At 36.5% G+C, this 25052-nt stretch overlaps 1 protein-coding gene across 1 annotated transcript in view; it reads right to left on the bottom strand.

The window, feature by feature from the left end:
• TACR3 (tachykinin receptor 3) overlaps positions 1 to 25052 on the bottom strand; it is a 38372-nt gene that overhangs the window by 3317 nt on the left and 10003 nt on the right. Inside the window, exons 2-4 of the mRNA XM_071431818.1 lie at positions 21326 to 21514; positions 19465 to 19615; positions 1966 to 2162 (exon numbers count right to left, since the gene is read on the bottom strand). Coding sequence (XP_071287919.1) covers positions 1966 to 2162; positions 19465 to 19615; positions 21326 to 21514 — 537 coding nt within the window. The remainder of the gene's footprint in view (positions 1 to 1965; positions 2163 to 19464; positions 19616 to 21325; positions 21515 to 25052) is intronic.

Here is a 25052-nt window from a genome sequence, read left to right as displayed (position 1 = left end):
GACTTTTCTTTCCTCAAATTTTTAAGTTTGTGATGGAGTTCTCACATGATGACAACTGAGCAGGTAGGTTGCTATTCAGCATTCTCTGTTTACATGCAGTCCATATTTTGGAAAAATACTGAAAGAGCCTCTAATGTAAATGGATTTAGTGACAGGAATTGTAAAACCAAACCATCTTTTAACTGTATTACTTTTCTTGGCATCTTCCATCCTCTTTCTAATTCAGGGCATGTTTTTTCTTCATCTTGAAATAATGCTCTCGTTATCTAGATACGTAATATCCTAATTAGCCTGGAAGATGATGCTGGGGATAGATGTTCTAACTCTGTCTGATACTAGATCCAGCAGAGGCATGAATTGATCTGACTCCCAGCAACAAGCTCTATTTTCCTATTTAATGAAAAGGAAGCAGATATTCTGGTATCTTCATTTCAATATGGAACTTAATTATAAGAGCACGGTCACCAGGACTTCATTCTTGCATCAAATTCTGAATAAGGTGACCTTTAGTATGTCTCAAAATATTAATTTTGCTTTGACTGTATTCTTTAATCCAGACATTTAATTTTGCAGTTTCCAAGTGTCAACATAAGCCACATCAGAGATACTATTTTTTTATAAATACTTTTGTAATTGTGCCATAAAAAGTTTTTGAAGAAAATGGGGTTGGTTTAGAAGTTTTATGGTGGTAACTGAAAAAAATGAGGCCTGATTTTTCCTTGTCTTTGATTTTGCAGACACTGGACACTTAGTGAAATCTGATTTCTGTTGAAATTAATGGAAAATTTGCCATTTGAGTTAGTTTTGTTCTGGCATGCTAAAACTTTACCTTGTCTTTAAACAGTTGTAAATGATGAAAAGCTCATCAAAAGGCAGAAGGTTCTATGAATTTAGTCATTGCCTTGTCTTTTTAAAAGATCATGAATGGAATTGTCGTAAGTTATCCTCATCAAGAAGGATGATGCCAGTGTTTTTGCACCAATAAAAACTTGTTAGGATTTGTTCACTTCATTTTTGATTAGATTCCTTTTGACAAGTACTACATGATCTTTATTTGGGGTTTAGGAATACCGTGCAATATTGCTATAAAGTTTGACAGTAATTAAACTTTGCAGTGGCTGCTAAGTCAAAAGAGATTTAAAATAATATTTAAGATTACTTAATCAATACTGATTTGTACTGACTGACTTTGTGAAGTAATTAATTGTTCCTGGTGTTCTTTATCCAATAACGCTAGAAGAAATACTGGTGAATAGGATGGCCAGGATGTTGTTTGTGTAGATCCTGGTCCTATAAATTGAAATGAAAGATTTGAGTCTATTCTGGAATGCAGCAGTCTCAGGCTAACAGGTGTCTGTAAAATGTCACCAAACTCAATAGGTACAGTGCCTTTGAAATTCAGAGCATAATGTGTTGCTATCAAACACTACTGTAATTTAGTATTAAGTAATGAGAATATAAATATTTGTATAATATTTATCAGCCTATTGCAGATCTTGGAGTGCAGTAGAAATTTAATGCTGAGATCTACAGAACACAGTAAATCACATTTTGTATTGCATTCTTCCAGCAAAATAAAATTGGGTATACAATTGGTGAACATACAGCTTGCACTCTATATCACTAATTACCATCTTTATTTTTATATTTTGCAAACTAAAGCCATTAAAATGCTATAGGTTTTTTTAAAAAAATTTTGGGAGGTCTACATGGAAAGGACTGGTTTCTGAAAACTGCATTTTGCTCTGAAATTTTAAGTAGACCAGAATATTTACTGGAAGTCTGCCTCTGGGTTTGTGGGGCTTCTTTTCAAGTACAAACCTTAAGAAAGGGTTTTTTTTTTCCCATTTTGTTTTTTCCCCACTAACTGGAATCTATTTAAGTGAAAATTCTGTGTCTTTTTTCCATTTAAGCAGTTTATGTTCTTGGTGAAGTTATGCACCTCATTTCATAACCAACTCTTACCTCTTATTAAGACAGCAGTAGATAATGGGATTGTACATTGTAGAGCTCATGGCAAGCCAAAAGCTGGCTAAATAGATTTGCTGAATGTATTTCCACCGGTTTAATTGTTGGTAGATCCCAGTGACTATGAAGTAAATGTGGTAGGGCAGCCAGCAGATGGCAAACGTCAGCACAACCACAATCATCATTTTTACCACCTGAAAGAAGTAATAATGGTATTAAGCCTTTTTAGTTCGGGCTAGCATTTTGACATCCATTAATAATTTTCTTGTAATTAATTTTTAAAGTTAGTCAAAGGAAAGGTGAATATGCTTTTATATAGTTTTTCATTTTAATCTGAGTCTATTATTTTCTTCTTGACTGGAGATCCTCTTTTTCTGAAGAAAAATAGCAAGAAAACCTTTCCTGACGTTATTTGTATTGATTTTTGCAAGTAATGTATTCGGCTATCTAAAATATCACTTCTTTTCTGTACATCTATAAGGTTACAGAATGTTTTATTCAGACACCTCATTTTGGCCTTTATTGACCTTGCTGTCTATTTTTATTGTGCTCTGCAAGTCTATTTCTTGTCCCCAGTTTTTAGATGTGATTTGAATATCTCTAGGTTGTAGGAAATGAGCAACTGCAGCATCCTGTGTAATTTCAGAGCCTAACAATTCCCTTGCCTGGTGATCCTTATTTGTTGTTTTCTGCGGGCATCACAACATCTGTTAGCTGCCATAGTGAGCACAAATTTGTGCTCTGGTGAGCACAGATGAAGAGGGGCTCTGCTTTGTGCTCCAAACACATGAGGAAAACTTGCAACTCATGTAAAATTTTCACTCCCATATTTCTCTTTTCAGCTATGTCAAATACTAGTCCAGCTACCATTTTCAGCACAATGTGTCACATGTTTACACCACAGGTTTTCTTTTTGTAGCTGAAATGGAACTAGACATGGTAGATCCATGCTGGGAAGTCTCTTGTTCATTTGTACTTGTGAATACTGAAGAATAACAGGGATCTCTATGAACAGTTCCTGTATTTTCCTCTGTACAAAGTTCCATTTCATACTGTTTCTAGTTTTACCAAGGGAAAAATACAAAGAGCTGAAATTTGCCATACTTACATGTCTTTGGTTAATGCTTTTATAAAATTCCAACTAACATGATTAAATAATTTTGCATATAAATGTAATGCGAGTTAAGGAGAATACCATAACATCTTCCTATGGGAAGCATAAAGCAATTTTTCATTTAATGCTGGCACCAATTTACAATCTTTCTTGCTGGATGGGACTGTAATGTGCAAGATTTTGCTTATAAGAATGCTTATTGTTATATATATGCACAGATCATCATTTAAAGGCAAAAAAGAGGCATCTGGCTAAATATAAAACATTTATAATAGTTGGTTCTTTTGAAGCACTTTTCATCAGTTAACTATACATCAGCCTGTGAGTAGGAAGATCAGTTTTATGAAGGAAGGCAACACACCAAAACATGGTATCACTTTTACCTTTCACAGGTATGTTTGTGTATCTGCATCTAGGCATATATAGAAGTTTATGGGACTATATATGTGATTTATGGGGTGGGGGGAAAGGGTTATGATTTTATGTGGACAGAAGTTTCGGGACTAAACTATGTATGTGAAGTGATGCATAAAAATGTGTTGTCAAATCAGTCTATCATTAAATGGCATTGCTATTTCATTGCTTTTGACATAACTTCCACTGTTCTGCTGGGGACTTACACCTCTGCCTTGTACACATTGTATAGATAAAAGTCTTAATTCTGTAGTTTTACCATGTTACTTAAACTCCCTGTCATTGATTTACAGGTGCCCTTTGCTTGTTTGTGTTTTTATAGATCTGTCAGGAATGATAAGTGTTACTTCAGCACCTTTCAGGACTTCTGTAATTTCAGAACACTTGAGAGTCTTCTTTATTTTTCTTGATATTTAATTAGCAGGCCTTGCAGTTCCAGCTGTGCATGTGAAATTGTTCCTAGAATTAGTCATCACTGGAATATCATAGGTACTGAATGAAAGGATTTTGTGTCCAAATTTTCAGAGTGTAAATAGGTCAATCTGTATTTACAGTTTACAGTTCATCTGTGCAGTGCTTGAGAGCCAAAACAGTAGGGCATCCCAGCAACAAATGTAGCTTAATCTCGTTGAGCTTAATCTGTGTCACTCATGCCCCAGAGATGCTAGAAATCACAGAATGAGTCCATGTTGCCTGTTTGGCATACTCAATTATGTCAATTTTTTTCCAAAAGAAAGTTGTTTGTCTTTTTTCTGACATCCAAATGCTCATTGTCTAGTTTTCTGTGAGGTATTGAAGGGCAAGGCAAGCAGTGCTTCTAGAGTCTACTTACAGGTCTCCTAAAGCTAATAAACCTTCACAAGCTGTACGAAAACCAGCTTTTAGATTTCAGCTGCTGCACAAATTGACTTTGAAGGAATGAAGTTTCAGTTTAAATTACTATTAAATACAACATTTCAGATTTTCTTCAAGGGACCAGAAATCCCAAACTAACTTTTACCCTGCAAAGAAAATCCAAAATTTTTCTTGTCACAATTTCAGGCAATTCAGTTCTAATTTTGAATGTTTTAAGTTTTGAAATGAAAAATGCCAAATCACCCCCAGAGAACTGCATCTTTCCCTGCAAGGTTACTCTTTGGTTTAAAACAAAATACTCATAGTTTAAAAGAGTGAGATTCGTATAAGGCTTTCTTGCTGCTGTTTCTCTCTGGAAATCCATGATTAAATATTAAGTCATCATCCTTCTGAAAGCAGAAATTTCTGAAGCAAATAGTCAAACTAGATAACAAGCTACAGATGATTTTAGATGGACATTAGTGTTTGATTTAATTTGTGAAGTAACGAGTCACTTGAATGACAGACAGTGAAGCACATTGCATTCTTAATCATTCAGGTTTGCATGTCATTTTAAGTATTTATATAGTACAGTTCACTTATTGACATATTTCCTAGGAGAAGATAAGTGGTATGTTGTAAGTCTGTGTGGGGTAAAATTGTTGGAAACAGAAGGCAATTAAGGTTAAATTTGAAGTCAAATGCAAAAATTGTGAGAGGAATCAAAAAGACCTAGTCTGTTCTCATTTCATCATATAAGAATGACTATGTGTTGGCAAAAATGGAGGGAAAAAAAAGAATCAGGAGAAGGAGGGAGATTATTCCCAATGTCCTTTTCCCTTTCAGAGAGAGGCACACACTGCAAGGCCATACCTTGCATTTTATAGCTGCAGTTCTTGTCTGTAATGTTGGTCTTTCCAGTATAGAGTTTCATTTCTTGATTATATCAATAACTATGAACAGAAAGTGACTTCAAGGTCTTTAAACCCAGGGCACCTTGAGATTACTTGGAATAAATTCTGATGAACAAGTGCCTGTAAACCAACAGAGAAAGTAAATTAAACACGCCCAGTATGAATTTACCACAAAAACTTGATTGTCTTTTCCCAGTACACTGTGGTGTTTCATTAAGAAACCCCAGTGACACTTTACAGGTCCAACTGCAGAATATAAAAGACCTTCAGTTGTTTTTTGACTACTTAAACCTGTGACTGAAAAAAACCCAAAAAACTCTTTTTAATAGGTTTGTTCTGTTTCGCTTTTTGAGATATTAGTGTTTTTCAGTTGCTTTTCCTTCTGTTCTGAGTTGCATTGAATTCATTAGAAAGGTTTTCTCTTGTGCATTAGGAAACATTTCTAAAGCAAGAAAATGACTGAATTCAGTTACTTAGCTTAAAATGTAGCTCTGTTCCTGCCACCATTTCACCATGGAGCTTTCCAAAATGTGAATTGCAGTCAAAATCTTTTATCCCAGTGGCACCATTTTCTTCTGGTGTTCTGTTCAATCTCCCTCTATGTATATTGTGGGCAGCATGACTGGAAGAAAGAGGATTTTTTCCTAGGCAATACTTTTGTTCTAGGCAATACTTTTGTTAAATGAGTTGTACTGAGTCTCCCAGTTGTGCAACCTTCATGCAAGTCTTGAGGCTCGATTTGTAAATGTAAAATCAAAGTATGTATTTTTGTCCATTGGTTTTCATCAACCAGTTCTGCTGATACTGATGCACTGCTGCCTATATCTAAGAAAAACTATGTCTAGAAAAAGTTAATTTATGTGCCTTCTGGTCTTTATCCATTCCCTAAATCCTTTCTGAGTAAGAAGCATTCTTTCATTAATGAATGTAATGAGAAAAAAATGTATATAAAAGAGCTAAACCAATGTAAGTGCATTGGAATTGGAGTTTGCAAGTTTGCCTTTGCTATGAAACATTTGGAACAGTAAAAGTGAAAAGGAACTAATAGAGTCTGCTGCACTTAGAAAAACCAGCAAGTACATTTATTTTTCCATACTGTTTTTATTTTGCATGAAGAATAGCTAGAAGGGTAGTCTGGTTTAAGATGTAGCATTGAGAGCAGCTCTTGAAAGATTGGGAATAACATATACTGTTCTGAGAGACTCAGTTGCTGCTGGAGGAATATAGAAATTCACATTGCAAGGCAATGAATTGCCAGCAATACCTAAGACTTGGACCCTGCAATTGTTTCCTTTTCAATCTTCTCTGCAGCTCCTTATTGCCTTTCTAAGTCATCTTTGATACTGCTGCTTGTACAAGTACAGGAATTTGGCTTTTGATTTCATTTCCACTTATGCCACACAGAACAATTACTTTCAGAACTTTTACTCCTGGGTGTTATGCAGATATGAACAAGAAGCAAATGATTTAAGAACCCATGGAGTGTAAGAATGTCTTTGTTTACCTTCTCCTGGATGTTATTTATTCATGAACACTGCTTAAATGCAGTTCAGAGATAATCCCTGGAATCATAACTTTGGCCCTGTACTCTTGGGAGATGTAAAATACCACACTAACATTTCACAAAGTGTTTCTCCCAGCATGTTAGAATGTAGCCAGTAAATCCACTTCCCAGTCCTGGGGACATACATGGCACTTATGCATGAGGCACCAGAGAGAAAGGAACACCAATATGCCTTTTCTTCTCCATGATGCTTATTTGGTGTAAACTATCTCCCTTCTGCAAGAAATTTAGGATTCAAAAATAATTCTGCTGGCAACAGTACAGAGATGGAGCTGACTTCTGAGGTACCAAGTGCTTTGACTCACTCAGGGATTTTCTGTATTCTTTCAGCCCATAGGAAAGGATGGATTATCAATAATTGAAGGAGATGCACATTTAGGAGGAGAAAGTATGAGAACGCTTGGAAGTCTTTTGGCCAGATAAGGTATTTGCCAATTCCAATGCTCCAGATACTTTTAGTCTTCTGACTTATGTTTTCCATCTGTGTTTCTCAGTTACTTGAAATAAAGAAACTGTTTTTAATTTCAATTTGCATAACCCCTTGTTGCAAACAGAATTCATAACCATTTACTTCTTAGTTAAGCTCAAAAGTTCAAAAATATATTCTTGTCTAGAGTGAAGTAGTTTTTAATTAGTTTGCTTTCTTCCAAATTCCCCAGTGTGGGACTCCCCTCAAACCAAAGCAATTGTGACATTTTTTATGAATGGTCTTAGCTACTGCTGGTTTAAATCATTTTCCCCCAAAGCTTCATAGAACACAGGTTTGACAGTGATTTTGAGTTTCTCTTAGCATGTCAAGAAATATCTGTTCCATTGCAAAGAAGAGGTAAATATTTTGCTCAGAGTTTTATTTTCCTTGAGAATGTGTGATTTTACAAGCATCTGACTGGGGGCAAGGAGGAAAAGTTTCCACAAGTTGTGTTACTTTATCTAAGAAGAGATGTCTCAGTTTCTCACAAGCGATTGTTGGGTGTTAGGCAATATGCTAATGTCTGCTACTCAACCTAAGAGAGATTTCTGTAAGCTAGACAGCAAGTAAAGGTAGGTGGCCTTGTATCGTTGTCTTGGTCTTAAGCATTGAGTGGCATAAGAAGTTTATGTTCTTTAGAAAATGACTCTGAGTGGTTGTTGTGGGATTGGCATTATTGGGTATGATTATCCACCTGAGATCTAGTTCTTGGAAAAAAGTGGAAAAGCTGATTGAATGCTTTTGTGCTTAAGATTCATACCACCACTTATTTTACAATACTTTCCTTCTTTACTGGGAGTGAATGATGGAGCAGAATTCATTTCCATGCCTCCAACCAAATATGCGATTTGATGTGGGGGGAAATAAAATAATCATATCTTCTTTTTTTTTTTTTTGCTAATGGGGTAGTTAATTCTGAAGTCCACTTTGACACAATTCTGAAAGTGTTCTGGAACCTTTAATCCTCATTGTAGGCTCAATGTTTAAATTAATTTTCCATGTAAGACTTCTGAAGGAATGGCACTAGTGAATGTTCTCTTTTGAAAATTATTCTTATGTATTGGACACTGCAATAACCAACTAATGCTATGATGAGTTTTGCCAATGAATTATGCAAAAGTTGCATACCATCCTACTTGTGTTTTACTTTATGTGGGCTCCTTATAATGAAACCTGTCCTCCTGAACCTAAAATGAAATGGGTACCTTTTGTTATCTTCACAATAGGAGCACAGACTCTTGTTTCATATGGAAAGACTACTGTTTGAATTATTTTATTTCCATCTTATTCACCTAGGGTAATTAAATAAGTGATTTATATAATTAGAAGCCATTTGAATGTTTACCATATTTCTCTAGAATTTTGGCACAAGAAAATAATGAGAAGTAATGCAGATTGTTTCCTACATAGTTTGAAAAACCTCTTCTCTTTTCTGTTGATAAGAAAATAACTATGAATTATTCCTGAACTGTACTTATTTAAATTGCCTGGCAAAATTCTGTTACAGAAAAACACAGTTAAAGCTATTTTTCAGTTGCCATCCTAATTATGCATTTGCAATGGTAATAGCATCTTCTCTTTCCAAGTCTGAAGAAAAAACTTTTATTAGCACCTAAGAAAAAAAAGGGCAAAAAATTTTAATATTGTTCCCCAGTCCATTTTCATTTAAATTGACTTCAAATGAAACTGGTAATGTCAGTGATATTGAGGTTTATATTTTGAATTTCATGCACCTAGTTTATTTTTGTCATTCTTCAAATGACTGTACAAGGTTGTGAATTTATTAGAAGTAGACTTGTAACTCCATACAGAATATTTTGGAAATACTTGGTCAATAAAATGTGGTACGTGCTCTGGTCAATTATTGATGAAAAGTATCAGGAGTGTCATTATCTTGACAAGCATTTATTTTGGTATAGACAAGCAGTCTTTCAAGTATTAAAGTATCCACATGCTTGGCCATAGTGGTCAACACATTGGTCATTATTGCACTGGTTTGATACTCCTGTGGTATCCCAATTTGTGGAATAAAGTATAAGCTGACCCATGCCAGGGTGGCTGAAACTGTTTCCTAGGAAACCTGCTTTAAAACCTAGGGAAATAAATTACTTCTATCCACCCCAGAAAATGAGTAATTAAATAAAGATGCTTTGAATAGGTTACAGTACAGAATTGTTAATTCTAAAGAATTATATTCTTGAGTTAAAGGATTAGATTTGTTTGGAGAAGGCATTAATAGACATAACATAGACACCCCTCTGTGTGGAGGTGTGTAGATTTCTGCTTTAACTCAGGAAAAACCTGTGCTGAAGTTACGCTTTGTTTTGACATGAAGAGCATCCTGTAATGAATGCCAAAGTGTGTGGGTGTAGTACTGGAACTGCAGTTATGTTCTGCTGAATATACAGGTCTTGGCTCTGCAGTCCTCCAAAATGAGTGATCTGCATCAGATTTCCTGGGCTTTCCACCACACAGATGCTTGGCAGTGTTCTGGAAAGCTCAGCAGACTGAAAACTCATGCTAAAATTAATTTGTTCATGACTTCCCTACAGGGATTTGATGAGGAAGTGGCTTCTTGTGCACTCTCTGCATATGTGTGTGTATATATATGTGTGTGTGTATATATATATATTCACAAATGTGTTTTTATGCACCCATGTACACACAGGAATATTCATGTGATCATAATTTAGCATATGTAATGGGATAACTTTGACTGCAGATTAGATGATACAACAAAAGACCTTTTGAAGTTTCCAAGGTTTGTTTATATGCTGGTGAAAAAATTTACGTATAACTTGAAGAACACACTTTGTCCTGAATGTGGGATTTTAAGGTTATTGGTATGGAGGGTCAGGTCCCAAACTTGAACTTGGGGAGAACTGCAAAGAAGAAGTTAAGTCTATCTTAAAAAACCCAATTCCATCATTTGAAAGATGAAGATCATAATCTCCATGTTGAAAATCTGAATGTTGAAAAAGAGATACTTGGCTTTCATTTCTCTTTCTTGTAGGTATCTTGGTTTTATTATTAACAAACATGTATAGTTGAATTCAGCAATGCATTTGAAAACACACTGAGCTCACTGACATTGGAGTGAAGCACTCCAATGAATTTTTTTTGTCTGTTAACCCAGTGTTACTTCCATTCTTAAATATATGAGGCACTAGTAAGCAGAAATTTTTGCCCTAGGACTGTGCCTAGACTTTATAGTTCACATAAATTTTCTGCCAATAGTGATGGAAAATATAAAACTAATGAGAAACATCGCAGCAACTGTAAGTGCACAATTCTGAGCCTAATCACTGACCATGCAGAACCAGTCTCTTAAATCTGCCCCTGACCTGGAGATGTTGCCAGCTGTTCTATAAAAAAAGTATTGACTAGAAAACTTTGTCAGTAAATATGTAAACTGGCAAGGCTTATGCACAGTATAAAGCCATTTTTAGTGTTTACTCTGCTTTTACTTCTCTGTGATTGCTGCTTGAAGCATGGACGATGGGTGTGGAAAGATGTGTTTGTTCACAGGTCTTAGCTGAGTTTTAGGACCTTGAGGCAATGAATGGAAGCTGATACTGCTGCTGAGTGTTCTGTAGCTATTTGGAGATAGAGAGCAGAGAAGAGCAATAATTCCAATAATTTTGTTATATTTCACTGTGTCAGTCATGCTCAGAGAATGATCAGGAGGATGTCTGACTTTATTTCTCCCTCAGTAGGAAATCTTGTTCAAAGTTATGGGCAGATCATTAAAAAGAGAACAAATTGCTAGGAAAAAAAAAACTCGAAAAGGAGAACAGGTGAATCCTTTTTTTTCTGAAATTCTAAGACCATAAAACAGCACTGTAAAAAATATTTTGTGTTTAACCTGCAATGACAGTAATTCTCCTCTACCTCATGCCCCAATTTTTCCCTAGGCAATTTCTAAGCATTTGAAGAGTGAGACTGTGAAATAGAAATTATGATTCACAACATTAATAATTACTTTGCTCATTCCCTACATTTTCAGTGGGTTTTCAGTCCATATACTTGGTAATAGAAAGAGTTTACAGAACTTTTTAAAACTTAAAACCAAAGATTATTGATTATTTTCCTCATCCTAATGCAAAAAAGGATGCCTCATTGTGTGTATGTGTTTAGGGAGGGGGTCATACATTGTAATTAATGTGATGACTGTGCAAGAACTTAATTGTAAATGAAGAGCCTAAATCAGGCTTTAATGTTAGTATTCTGTATTCTTGTGGAGATTTTTGATAGCTATGGGAATATATTACTGATCAAAATAGTAACAGCTATCTTACTCTGCAAGTATTTTCACCAGAAAGATATTAATGTGATTTTCTGACCCTCACCCTTTTCAAGTTTTTCTTAAACTTAGAGAAAATAAGCTTTAAAAAAAGTCCTATTCTGCAAACTTTTGACTGCAATAGAATTACTTGCAAATAGAGACTTTGACTTTACTGTTAATAGCAATCTGGTGAGTCTGGCAGGGTATTTATCTTTATGATTATGGAACAACTCCTCGAAATGTTGGTGGAACAATAACATTTGCAGTTGTGTTCAATAACCTTGTTAATGACCAGTGCTGGCTCACACCTGCAGAGCCATGGAGAAGGGCAGCAGGCAGGATAAGCATCTGTGCTCTGTAGGAAGCATGTCACATCTCCTCGTGTAGCTTAGTCCATCTACATGGTTACAAACCCAATTTTAGGCATGTGTAGCACTTTGTGAAGTCAGGCTTAGCTTCTTTAGGATTGGTTTGCATCTACTGTATTAAGAAGGCTATTTCATACTTCCTGTGAATAGTCAGAGTTAAGGATATCATAGTGAGAGGTGCCCTGAAGCAGAATGAGAGGAAACCTGTCTTAATTATTAATGTTTATAAGTAATTTTACACCTGTTACATTTCACTACTGAGCTTGATTTGGGAAACACTTTCCACTGGAAAGGTAGTTGAGAGAAAAAAATAATTATTGAAAGTATTTCATACTAATCTCTCTCTGATCTGGGGTATATTCTCTAAGTATCAATCTTGAGATCTACCTAATTTAATGTATTAGGAGTTTTGTACAGCAAAATAAAGGCATGCCAGATAAATTTGATGACAAGACACTTCTGAGCAACTGTGCTGCTGCAGAAGTGAGAAGGAACTGTGAGGTGGAAGAACTGTGGGAGCAGAAATGAAGTTTCACTGTGCTGTTCATATACTTTGTATGGTACCAGTAGTGATTGTGTCCCTAGGTGGGGTGGTGGCAGTGACAGATATCACAGAGCAGATAGGAACTGCAGGACTGGTACTGTGCTAGTTTTGATGGGTTGTTTTACACTGTACTTTCACAGCTATGATCATACTCAGGAAAATTCTGGGATTTGCTCAATTAAGGACCGATAAAATTATCTGCTGTGAATTTGTTTGCCTGTTGTGAACAAAAGAGGAGGAGACAAATGTTATTGACTCATTATAGCAAGACCAAGTCATCCATTTCATGAAAGGAAAAAAATGAAATATTAGGATGTTCCAGATGAGGCATTCTCAGTAGAGAACAGGGAGTTACCCCTGTGCACGACCGTGGTGACACTACATTGCTGGCATTCATTGTCTGGTTTTGGTCACTTGTTGCATAAAGATGTTGTATAAAAGAAGATCAGATGCACTAGTTTCATTTATGTAACAAATGTAAACAAAGACTGAGAGAAGAAATGGACGTAAAAACATCTGTAAACATGACACCAGTGAGGGATGTTAAGTAATTAATTAAACTAACTGAAAATAACGGCATAGAGCTGTCTATAAAGAAATTTAGCCTGGAAAACTGAACTCTATGGTTCGTGAGATTTTTACAAGATGGAGGTTTAAGATGATATCAAAGGATTTCTCTAAGAGTTGTTTGTGGTGACAGGCCTGAGGGCTGGTTCCTGTTCTGTTTTCATTTAATGTTTTACCATTGAAAGAACACAAACTGATGCTCAGTGAATAAGTGGAGAAAGCTCTGGACAGCACAGTTCGACATCTTCCAGTGTCTGGCAAACAAGGGATGAATTTGTTTCCTAAAGAGCCTTTAAAACCATCTGAGAATTCCTTCTTCCTGTTTTCTTTTTCCTTATGTTAAGTAAGAAATGTGACATTGTCAAACACAAAACTTTCCATGACTCATTGATATGAAAATCTTCAAAAACATTTAATTTTGAGAGTAGCTTCACAAAATCTGATATACATGACTACGTGATTATAACCTCAGAGGAGACTGATTTAAAAGTATGAAATCATAAAGTCAGACTAATCACCTCAGAAACTTTTTGGTCACTTTGTATTTTGCTTAGGGGAAACAATGTATGAGCATAAGCTGCCACTTTGGTATTTTTGTTACACCCTCAGTTGCCTGAGGAATTAATTAGGGACATTTCTATGTAAGGACTGCAGTCTTTAAAAAGCATCTCTGTTTCTATTGACTGTTGGTTGATAACAGAGCAGTGGAGTGCCCAGAAGTGGTGCTAGCTGGGGCGAGTTGTTCTTCAACCTCATATTACTAAGCTTTTTTTCTTTTTGAACGTGCTGAACAATGATTGCTAAATTTGTCAATGTGGCTGCATTCAAGTACACCTGTGGCTTTCAATCACGATAGAGCTTTGGCCAGCAAGGTGATCACAGTGCATCAGCATTTTGGATAAATGATAATTTAACTGTAGCTGTATGAAATTTCAGCTAGTCAAGCCATACAGCCACTCACACATTACAATATAAGCCATAGTGCTATGACTGTTAGATCAGTGAGATCACCTCTTCTTAAAATAGCATTTATTTCTCCAGCTTAATCTTCTATGTTAGCTCTCTTCTAGTATTTATTTAGTCTGTTTTGTACTTTCTGCAAAGTCAAAGAGAAGACACATTTACAGAAGATGTGTATCGATGGACCAAAAAATTATACAGCCCCCTATTTTTGGCAGGAGATGCACAGTATTCCTGGCCAGTTGAGCTTCTGCACCTCATTACCCCACAACAGGATGGGTAGGTTGTTTCACATATCAGTCCCAGAAATGTAAGATCAGCTAAAGGGAAGAGGTGTGTCTGACCACCATGGCCGTCATTCCTGCCTGGGTGCACAAGCACAAATGAATCTTCAAAGTGGAAACACTCGTGTCCCATGAATGAATAAATGATGAGGAAGGCACCATGGCAATGTAAGTTCTCTTCAGCAGACTGCTGTTGCATGGCAGGTTTGGGTGATCTGTAGTCCTAGACTGTATGTAGGGTGAAGATGCCTTCACTGTACATGCAGGGTGTTCTAGGATTTGCTTCTCTTTGCACACCTAAACATCATGTCTAGTGAATATTTTGACATATGTGCAGCCTTGGTAAACCATTACCTGAAAAAAGACCATAAAATTGTGTTTCTTACTGTCTGACTTTTAAAAACTAGTCACAGGTGATGTTTCAGTGTATATAAGGGCATCAGCTGTCAAGATTGGGCTTTCCCTTGGAATCTGTAGTACAAATTTGTGTAGAGTAGTTGTCTGCAGAGGGGGATTTAATTGAATTTAGGATAATCAAGTTATATTTACTTCCTGCTGTATTAAACTTCTATTTCCTATGTCATTTTGAAAATGGCATATAAATATAAGGTAGTGGAGACTACAGTGCTGGTTCCCATGCTGGGATAAGCCAGAAGATGGGTTGCTTAAATAACTGGTTTTAAATAACTGACTGAAGATTTTAAACTTACCATGTCTTTATGCAGTCCCATGAGGAAGCAATTACTTTCCAACCTTGAAGGAGTTTGAACAAATATGTAGGATAAAAGTGAAGTTTCAAGATGGGGTAGGAAGTCACGTGCAAGACAAACCATTGGACCCAGAGTATCAAAACATTTTGTTTCACATGGCTGGATGCAAACTTTCACAAAAGGTTTTATGAATGGAGCAATATCTAACCCTAGTCTGTCTGTCTAGGCTTAGTGGTTGCTTGTTAACTAGAAGGATCTCTGATTTTAGAGTTAATTATTGGCTATCATCTGATCTGTGAGTTCATAGTGTAATATTTCATTACCAATTTATTTTGAATAAGCTTTATATTATGAGTAGAGTCTTGTTTTTTCAAATCTGTCAGCCCATAATTAATTCAGTATTTCAAGAGTTTTGATGCCGTACTGCAATGTTTTAGGCTTTGACTTCTTGTTTTTTTTTTTTTTCCTTTTCTCTTTTTTCCTGCCTCTTCTCCACAATAAATTACTCCATAGAGAAGCAATTAATCTTCTTTTTTTCTGGTCTGACCTGTTTGGCTACCTTTTACTGCCAGCAAAAGTATCATTATTTCTAACTAGGTCTTCTCTTTGTAAAGTGTGGTATAAAATACATATTAATGTGTTTTCATGTAATTTATTCATATGTGATAAGGAAATAAAAAAGGAAAACCTGCATTTTTAGTGGCACTGAAAGCCAGTGAGAAGTCAGGAGTATTTTTATGGCTACACTTCTATGTAAAAACAGGAGCATAAAGACATAGGACAGTTCCTTCTGAATCAGACAGCTGCACATCTATCCTACTGTTCTGTCTCAGAGGCAGTAGAAGGTGCTGTTTACCCCATGAACCTGGCAATTTTCCATCTTCTAGTTTCCCGATACTGTCCCAGCACCCAGGATTGTATTAAAGAGGAGTGCATCTCTGATCCATCCTTTCAGTATCTACTTGGACATTAGGGAGAAATTTTGGACATCAGGAAGGATTTCTTCATTGAGAGGGTTGTCAGCCATTGGAAAAGGCTGCCCAGGGATGTGGTGGAGTCACTATATCTGAGAGTGTTTAAGAAATGAATGGACATGGCACTTAGTGCTGTGGTCTGGTTGACAGTGGAGACCAGTCAGAGGCTGGACTCGTTGATCTTGGAGGTTTTTTCCAGCCTTTTCCAACTCTATGATTTATGAATTTATTGCTTGTAATTTTTCTAAAACCTTTCTGAAATCTGTGAGATCATAAGCATCTGGCAGGAGAACCTCTCAGATGCCCTTTAATGACTTTTAAATTACTCTTTCTTAAAGTGCTCTCTCTTCTACCAGCCTTGTGCTCCTCTCCTATTAGTTCTTGCATTTCAGGATTTGGTGACCAACAGTTCTTCAGTCACTTTATCCACTACGTTTATGTTTCTCTAAACGCTGACATCTTGTCCCTTGGCCTCCTCATCTCCAAACTAAAAAGTGCAGGCCATTTTAATCACTTAATAAGTCCTTTGATAATTTTTAGCTGCCCTTCCTTGGACTTTCTCTAAATCTATGAAAAGGAGGGGAAACAAAAATGAACAAACCAGAGAAATATGTGTGAAGTGTTCATATAGGAGTTCTCTCAGAGGCTGTGAAAAGCAAGCATATGGGACTTTTTTCTCATTTTATATTCAAAGTTGAGAAAAAGAAATACATTGAAACAATGTGTCTTTTAATCAATCTTCATTGCTGAAATAAATTGAGATGACACCTCAAGCTGTGTTAGGAGAAGCAGAAAATGCAGAAGTATAAGTGTGGAGGAATGAAAATTACTGAAAAAGATGCCTGGTGACATAATATCACAAAGTAACAGTCATAAGTAAAAGGAGAACAGTAAAGGAAATACAAAAGTTAAGGAGAGCATTTTCTGCTGCTCTGTATTCTTCCCATTGTGGCCTGACAATAGCATCTTCTGAGATAAGCGTTCTTTTTTCAGCAAACTGTTGTATCAGAATTGTACCTCTTGATAAAAACAATACTAAATGATTTTACTTGCAGTACATAATTATTCCTTCTTATGGTTTAAGTAAAACTGAAAGAATGATTGGAACTTTTAGATAGCAAAAGCAGGGTGTGGAGACGACATCTGAGAGCAAGGATTTGCAGAAAAGAACAGAAAAGAACAATAAAGAACATTTTGGCCTAGCAAATCTTATAGTAATATTATGAGACACTTGTACAAACTTGTTATGTGTGACACCATTGAGACTATAATTCCATATTATGAAAATAGGAATTGCAGGAGAAGAGATGATGTTCAGCTGGACATTAGTCAGTCTCATGCCAGGAGCTTTAAGAAGGGATAATGGCTGCAAAGTCCCCGCATGTAGCAAATGTTCAGAAGTTCAAAAGACTGATACCAGGCAGATTTGAATGGGACAGTCCCTGAGATATTTGAGCTGTGTGTCAAGGGAAAAAAAAAAAAAAAGGGTTTTGTAGTTTCATCCAGTCCTGAATTTCTAAATATTTGGTCTTTGACCTTACAGATACTAAGCACGACTGTGTTGTCCAGCCTACAGTGTGCAGTGTGAAATTCTTTGAATCCTTCATCCCTTAATGATGCTTTCAGGATTGCCCAATCATATATATGAAGTGATGAGACTATCTGCTGAAGTACTAACAACTTTGTCAAGTTGTTCAAATCTTTTGCTGGCAAACATTGTTTCTTTTAAAGGTCTTGCATGAACTGTTCACTACCTTCTTAATATTAAATACTATTTCAAACAACCCTAATCAGACACCTTTGTGTGCTGTAACATTGCCTGATATGAAACAGTCAGCATTTTATATTTCTCCTTCATTATAAGTGCATAGATTTTCCATATGTCTTGATACCTATACACTAAATAGCAAGAGAAGCAGATTATTTCTTTGCCTGAAAGGGGCAAAGCACTAGCTCTGTTATGAGAGGCAGGCTGAGTTATGGCTTTATTTGGATTCCAGTCTGTTAGTTCCTCTCCATGAATAACCAATTATGATTCATCTTTCCAAATACCAGTTATTTCATAAATCCTGTTGGAGAGCACAGCAGTGTAGCTAAAGTGCTGTCATGGAGCTCTACCCATAAAGTCACTGATGCAGTTATAATATATCTGCACATAATTTAATTCCCTTGTTGCATGTCTTGAAGGTATGCATCTCTGTACTCTCACATTTAAAATCCTTTAATTAGGGATGTTTTTCCTTGTCTCTTGTATATATTTAGAATTCTAAACAGGTGCTGTTTTTAAGGTATTCAAGGGATTTAATTGGGCTCTCTGTTTCATATAGTAAAAGCCGGATTTGGTCTTCAGAGACCTCTAGTTTCTATGTCACAAGATGATTATTTTACTTAGTCATTATGATAACAGGTCCTGAAGTTCTGGCATGTCCTGGTTCTGCAATAATTTAATAATTTCCCTTCCACATTTGCTTTTGCAAGATGTGTCTGTTACAGAAAGTGATTTCTGCAGTGTCCTGAAAGAAATGAAAATGTTAGTGTTCTCCAGAATTTGAAGGAGATCTTGTGTTCTCTCAGGACCCAATATGCCCCACTCTGCTGTTGCTGCAGCCCGGTAGCATATTCCACTGTATTCCACTGTTCAAACATATAGCAACAGGAAGCAAACTGAGCAACTGAAAATGTGCTCAACATTGTGAATTAGAAATTTGTATTAGGGTACCATTTTTTCAAGTCTGAAAGGTTAAATACATTTTAGTATAAAAAATTGTGTCAGAAATAAAAATGTAGAAGGCTGTCTTACTAAATAAGAAAAGTTAGGTTAAGAAAAAGAATGTTGTAGGAAAGAAACCTTCATTGCATTGCAACATTAGGAAAACTGAACTGGAGATAGTCAAATAGTTCATAAGCAATCTCAAGTCTAGTTAGTTTAAGCAATACCTACAGTGAAAGGGATTGAAAGAAAATATCTGGGAAAACTTGTTTGCATTTCTCACAATAAAGTTATTGTTTAAAAATCTGATTTATATATTATAAGCAGGCTGATCAGTTCTTATCTCAAATATGCATGGACCTTAATCACCTGAAAGTTATAGCAAGATTCACTTTTGTTTCAGTAGGATAATAATCTTACCTAACAAGAGCTAATGGTTTGCTAGCCCATTGTTCAAAAGTCAGTATCTTAACTCTCTGAAGGCTAAACTTTTTTGCCTTAGCTTCCAGATAGCAGACACAGTGTGTGCTGCTACATGTGGAGTAAGAAGTTAAAACCCAAATGTTTCCTTTATTTAATGACAAACATTAATGTTATGAAAAGAACAGCCAGTAAACAGAGAAGACAACTTGTCAAACTTAATCAAATTTTGTATTGAAGCTGATCTCTCATTACTGCTATTTCAAGTGATTTGGTGTTTCTGAAAGAATTTACTGTGATATGTTGCAACACAATTGCAGATGATTTTATAAGTATTCACTTAGTGGGATTTACTGGAACAGTACCTTTCTCTTAGCTTTGAGCTGCTCATGATATTTGTTGGACGTGTCGCCTGGTATTTCTCCTCCCCAGAGGGTAATTCCCACCATGGAATAAGTGATGCCCATGACGAGCAGTGGGAAGCAGTAGACCAGCACAATCACAATAACATGATACCTGCAATGAAAAGATATTAAGGTGGTAAGTGCCTTCAGAGGAGCTATACCAATGGAATGGGCTGCTAGAAGTCAAGACTTCTATTTTAGCACAAAGCATGTTTTATATTAACTGGCTAGTTCTTGGTGTTTTCACTGTCTTTTTGAAAGTCTGGAATTGCACTGCAAATTTATGTACATTTAAATGCATGTGCTCTAATGCTGAGCTTGCACTAGTATATTATGAGTGACTCTATAGTTATTGTGATTAGTGACTACAGAATAAGGTGGGTTTGTCCATAACTAGCTGAGTTGATTTAATTGCACAACCAAGTATCATGAGGGAAAGCTAGGCATTTGGCGCTCTAGTCTGGACCATAAAACAAAGAGGAAAGTAAGTATTTTAGTGATAGATTGATGCAAAAACCCTGATAAGAGTCCTATCACCCACTGTTCTTCAAATGGCAGATCTGTTGCACACAGACAACATAAATCTGCAGCCTGTGTGCAATATAGTCACCACTGCTGATGTCAGCACTGGGAAAACAAAGAACATTTCTTTTGCCTCGTGCTAGTTCCTGGTTAAATGTCAACTTCAGATGAAATCCTACTGAATGATAAGTGAAGGATCCCCAACTGTCACTGAGAGTGACCCTCCTGCCCTAAAGAGAAATGTCTGTGAATGGCTCCTAAAGTGATAAAAATTATATGTGACTAAGACGTCTTTCACCTGCCTCATAAAGAGCAAAAGGTCAAATTTGATTCCAGATAGTTACACAGACTTTCAGCCTTGAATGCAATGTTTTTCTTAAATGTCAGTGATGACATGAAAGGACAGATGCCTAAGTAGCCACTTATTCCTAATTCTACCAGAGGGACAAATAGGATATATTTAATTTAATTGACTGATATTCTCACTTTCAGAAAGTGGAACCAGTTACAGGTTATCCAGTTTTCTCTTTTGGACTAATATCTGACATAAGTAACAGAATGAAGTGGCAAAATCCAGCCCTCCCATGAAGAAATCTAGAGAAAAAAACTGTTTAGGGCCTTCTCATTCTCTACAATTACCTGAAAGGAGATTGTAGTGAGGTGGATGTTTGTCTCTTCTCCCTAGTTACAAGAGAAGAAATAGCTTCAGGCTGTGCCAGGGAAGGTTTAGACTGAATATTAGGAAAATTTTATTCATGAGAAGGGTTGTCAATCATTGGTACAGGCTGCCCAGAGAATCAATTGATTCCCCATCCCTGGGTTTACTGAAAACCTGTGAATGTGGCACTGAGGGACATGAACTAGTGGTGGACTTGGTAGTGTAGAGTCAGTGGCTGGACTTGATGACCTTAGAAGTCTTTTCCAACCTAAATGATTCTAAGGAGAGACTAGAAAGCCTTTTTTTTCCTGGTTAGGATAAAGAGGAAGCTTGCTTTGAATTGCATGTTATGTTTCCAGTTCTGACCATCTCTGTCTGTATAGAAGTAGTGCTCTTATGTGCAGCAATAACGGTAAAAGTGCAGCACAGGAGGGAGAACACTCAGATGTGGAAGAGAATAAATTTGTTCTGTTTATCACACATAATGCTTTATCATCCGTAGAAAACTGGCTCTGAATTTCTCAGTGATCAAAGCTGTTAGTTATTCTGTGTGTAGAGTATCTGCACAATGCCAGAGATTTTGCCAAGTCCATTGCAAGTCTCAACACCACCATGCACAAGTTTAAAAGAACAAAAGCTTACGTAAAATGCTGTTTTGGACCACCTGGCCATGCTACATAGCAAAGAGTTCTCCCAGGCATCACCTTGGTTATGGAGTATAGGCACTGGGGAAAGGCCAACAGGAATGCCAAAATCCATATGCTCCCAATGACCACCTTCGTAGCAGTTGCAGAGAGCCTAGGTTTCAAGGGATCAATAATGGCCATATATCTGTAAAAGAAAGCAAAAACCCCTGTGTAAGAACTCTTCAGAGATTCACATGCATCTAGAATCAGCCAAAGCTTAGGGTAAAAGTGGAGATAGTTGTCTTCCTGCAATTCTGATGTCACTGTGCTCTTTGTGTGGTTCTGCTTCAGTGAGGGCAGCACTGAAAGGAGAAGCAGGTTCGTTGGATATTATTTTGCAGCCATGGGACACCCAGTTAATCATATGTACTATCAGTAGAGAAACTATTTTGCAAAAAGTTAGACAATACTGTTACTGTACAGCCTGATGGAAAAGCACAATGCAGCTGAATCCTCTGTTACTCTGCTAGGTCATACAACATTTATTTCTTATACAAAATTTTACAGCCAAGCTGTCAGGATTATTTGTCATCTGTCCCAAAGCTACAGGAACCTGATAAGTCCACATGCATTTATTTCAGTACAGGGAGATTGACTTCAGATTGTCTGCCAAAGAACACCAGAGATTGTGTTCTGATTCATACAGAGAACTGAGAGAAGAGCCAGTTTAGAACTGGTAAAAGCATTAAGGGAAATAGATGCATAAAGCAAGAAAACATCTCATTTGCCTTCTCAGTTCCCATGCTCCCAGGAAGGATAGCATTCTTTGTCCTGGCCCATAATTGTATTGGCAATTCAGGTATGCTGGTAACCTTAGGAGAACATGCAAAAAAAGAATCAAAATGTTTAAGTAATTACAATTAAAAGTTTAGAAAAAAAATCAATGAGAAAAAGCATCTAAACCGACAGTAATAGAAAAACAAGTCTTGTTTTCTGTTTTTTGATCTGTTACAGATGCAAGGGAGACACAAAATTTGTATCAGTCATTTTTTGATGAATATCTTGTGTTTGCTGCAATTGAAAGACTCATACTCATTTCAAATAAATGGAGTAATATATTTTAATTGTTACGGTACACATCTAGGTTCTTGGCAGACTTGTCCAAGGTCTTTACGTACAGACATTAGCCATGAGTCAATAACAATAATATTTATAAGATAATGCTCCTGATAAGAATTTGTGCAAAAATATTTTACATCCATATTTATGTGCTGTAGTACACAAATTTCACTCAAGATAGTCTTATTTTTTTGGAAATTTTATCTTTGACAGATGAGTAATTACAGAACAGATATTTGTTTTAGCAAAGCTAACTCCATTTATAGTTAATGATAAAATATGTGATAAATCCAACATTGGTCATAATAGTGCTATGCCTTTTCTAGTAGATATAACTGCCCTAGTATCTTAAAACATCTAAGTGCTGTCAGAAACAGGGAGTGATCTAAAACAGCTTCAGTTCTGAATCTTCAATTTCCATATCTGGAATTTCAAGCTTGGTAATGTTTTGGTTTTACTGCACTTTGATACTTTTTCTCTGTAGGGTAATAGTTAGTTCCCCTCTCTTTCATGTGCCTTAGCTTTTTATTTCAGCTAAACTGGTGCATTTGGTATTACATAGTATGAAATAGTTTTGCGTGCTGGGTGTCTTCTGTTTCTTGAGAACGGCAGTTGGATTGTTTCCCTCTTCTACCTAGTTCCTTTCTCCTCTGAAGAGTAAGTACCACTTGGTAAAGAAGTCAGGTTTGTAGTCATGAGCCCTGTCTTTCAAATTGAGCTGGCTTTTGTGTGGACTGCCAAGCACTGTCCAAATATTTGAAAATCTTTACTTATAGTAAGTGATAAGCTGTAAGCAAATAATAATTTTCACATGCTTGTGAGACTCTTGAGGCATCTCCTTCTAGCCTGGAATCATTCCTTCAAATTGCTAGTTTTCTTCAGATTGCACATTGCTATTATTTTATGTGCTATTGTCAGATTTCTATTACATTCACATTATTCTTATTCCCAGTTATATTAATCTTACTCCCAATAGATACCAACAGTAGTTCTTGTTGCCTAAGATAAAATTTGGTTGTTTTATCTCCCTGTCTGCCCTTTAAAGACATGGATTGTTTGGGTGAAGTGACTCATACAGCTGTACTGATGGAAATTTTAACAACTGGCTGGCTGAGTAAAATAAGTCAAAGGCCAAGGATCAGATGAAAAGCATGCTATTTATCTTTAGAGTTCAAATTTGAATGATAAGCCAACTGCCTAGCTATTGCACAAGATTGATTACAAATATGTAGCAGGCAGTCATTCTAAGAAGCAAAATGGAAAGGAAGTAGGGGAACTTTGACTATTCCCTCAATAATAGCTTTGTGCTGGATAGATTTAGTGGAGAGTATTGACAGCTCTGTTACAGAGCCTTTGATAACAAATTTAAGTTATTCTACTTTGAAAGTACGCTAACAATTACAGTGTGTTCTGTAAGTGTAAGTTCTCTAAGTGGCTTTTCTTAGAAAATTGCTTCATTAACATAGTGAGATACTGCTTTATAACTGCAATTATTACATTCACTCAGATTTGTCATGCATGTTTGGTAGCATTTTCCTAGGGAACCATCATTGCCACAAGTAAAGTAGAAAATGTGGATTGAGCCTTCATTGAAGGTCAAGAACTACCTCCACGTTTGAACAGAATCTGGATGTTATCTCTGTAGCCAAAAGAAGCCTTGAAAAGAAGTGAGTTCTTCCTGCACTGTTAGCTGTCATTTGCAAAGGAGGCACACAAGCTCCTGCTTATGATTTTGTTTGCTGTAAATGTTATCTTGCCATTACAGGTATCTAAGGGTAGTTTGTCTATCTCTTTAGGCTCAATCTGAAGTAGCGGTCACTAAATTTTTGGTTTGCTCTCACTTTTGATCTCTCTCCATTCAGCAAGGGTGCTTCCAGCAGGAATGAAAGCTGCTGCTAGCACAGGCTAGAGGTTCCATGCTTAGGTGTTGCTCAGAAAATCAGTGAGGTAAAGAGGCTAAGGATAGGATAATGGGTATGTATAATAAGCATATTGCCCCTAAATATTATAATTGCTCTGTATGATATCCTTACATCTATTAAGGATGGAAAAATGCCAGTTACGAGGGGGAAGAGTAGACATGCTATCTGAATTGTGCAGTGAATGGTGCTGAACATGGTGTAGAAATATAGGAAATGTTTGAATAGGCCAGGAGTGAAAGGGAGAATGATGAGATATATAGGATCTAGCAAAAGAACTGAGACTAGGGAGCAGTTTGTTGAATGAAAAAAATAGGAGTGAAAAGAGAAAAATGAGAAACTAGTAGGAGAAGCAAAGAAAGGAGAATTGTAGAATAACAGCATATAGAAATTGTGTTGAGAGAGGAGAGAATAAGAAAGGAAACTGGGGGTCATGTAAGAGCAAAAGACATGACAGAAATCAGCCCTAGCGTAGCAGAGATTCCAAGTTAAGTGGATGTGGTATAAAACCAGAACATTTTGGCAGGGTGGCTTGGTGACAAGCCCTTCTGCCTCTGCAGCTGTATGGGAGAGATCTCCCAGAGAGTTTTTCTCTCTGTAATCAGCCAACTATAAACAACATGCAAGGTGAACAGCAGGACTTCTTGGGTGCTCCAATGTTATCTGTCTTACAGACTGTTCTGCTACTCCACGGTTCTTTCAAGT

Source organism: Agelaius tricolor, unplaced genomic scaffold (genome assembly GCF_023055355.1).
Source record: "Agelaius tricolor isolate 1412-34295 unplaced genomic scaffold, bAgeTri1.0.p SCAF_8, whole genome shotgun sequence".
NCBI lineage: Eukaryota > Metazoa > Chordata > Aves > Passeriformes > Icteridae > Agelaius > Agelaius tricolor.
Note: the sequence above shows the minus strand (reverse complement) of the source record. Positions and strands in the feature narration are given on the sequence as shown.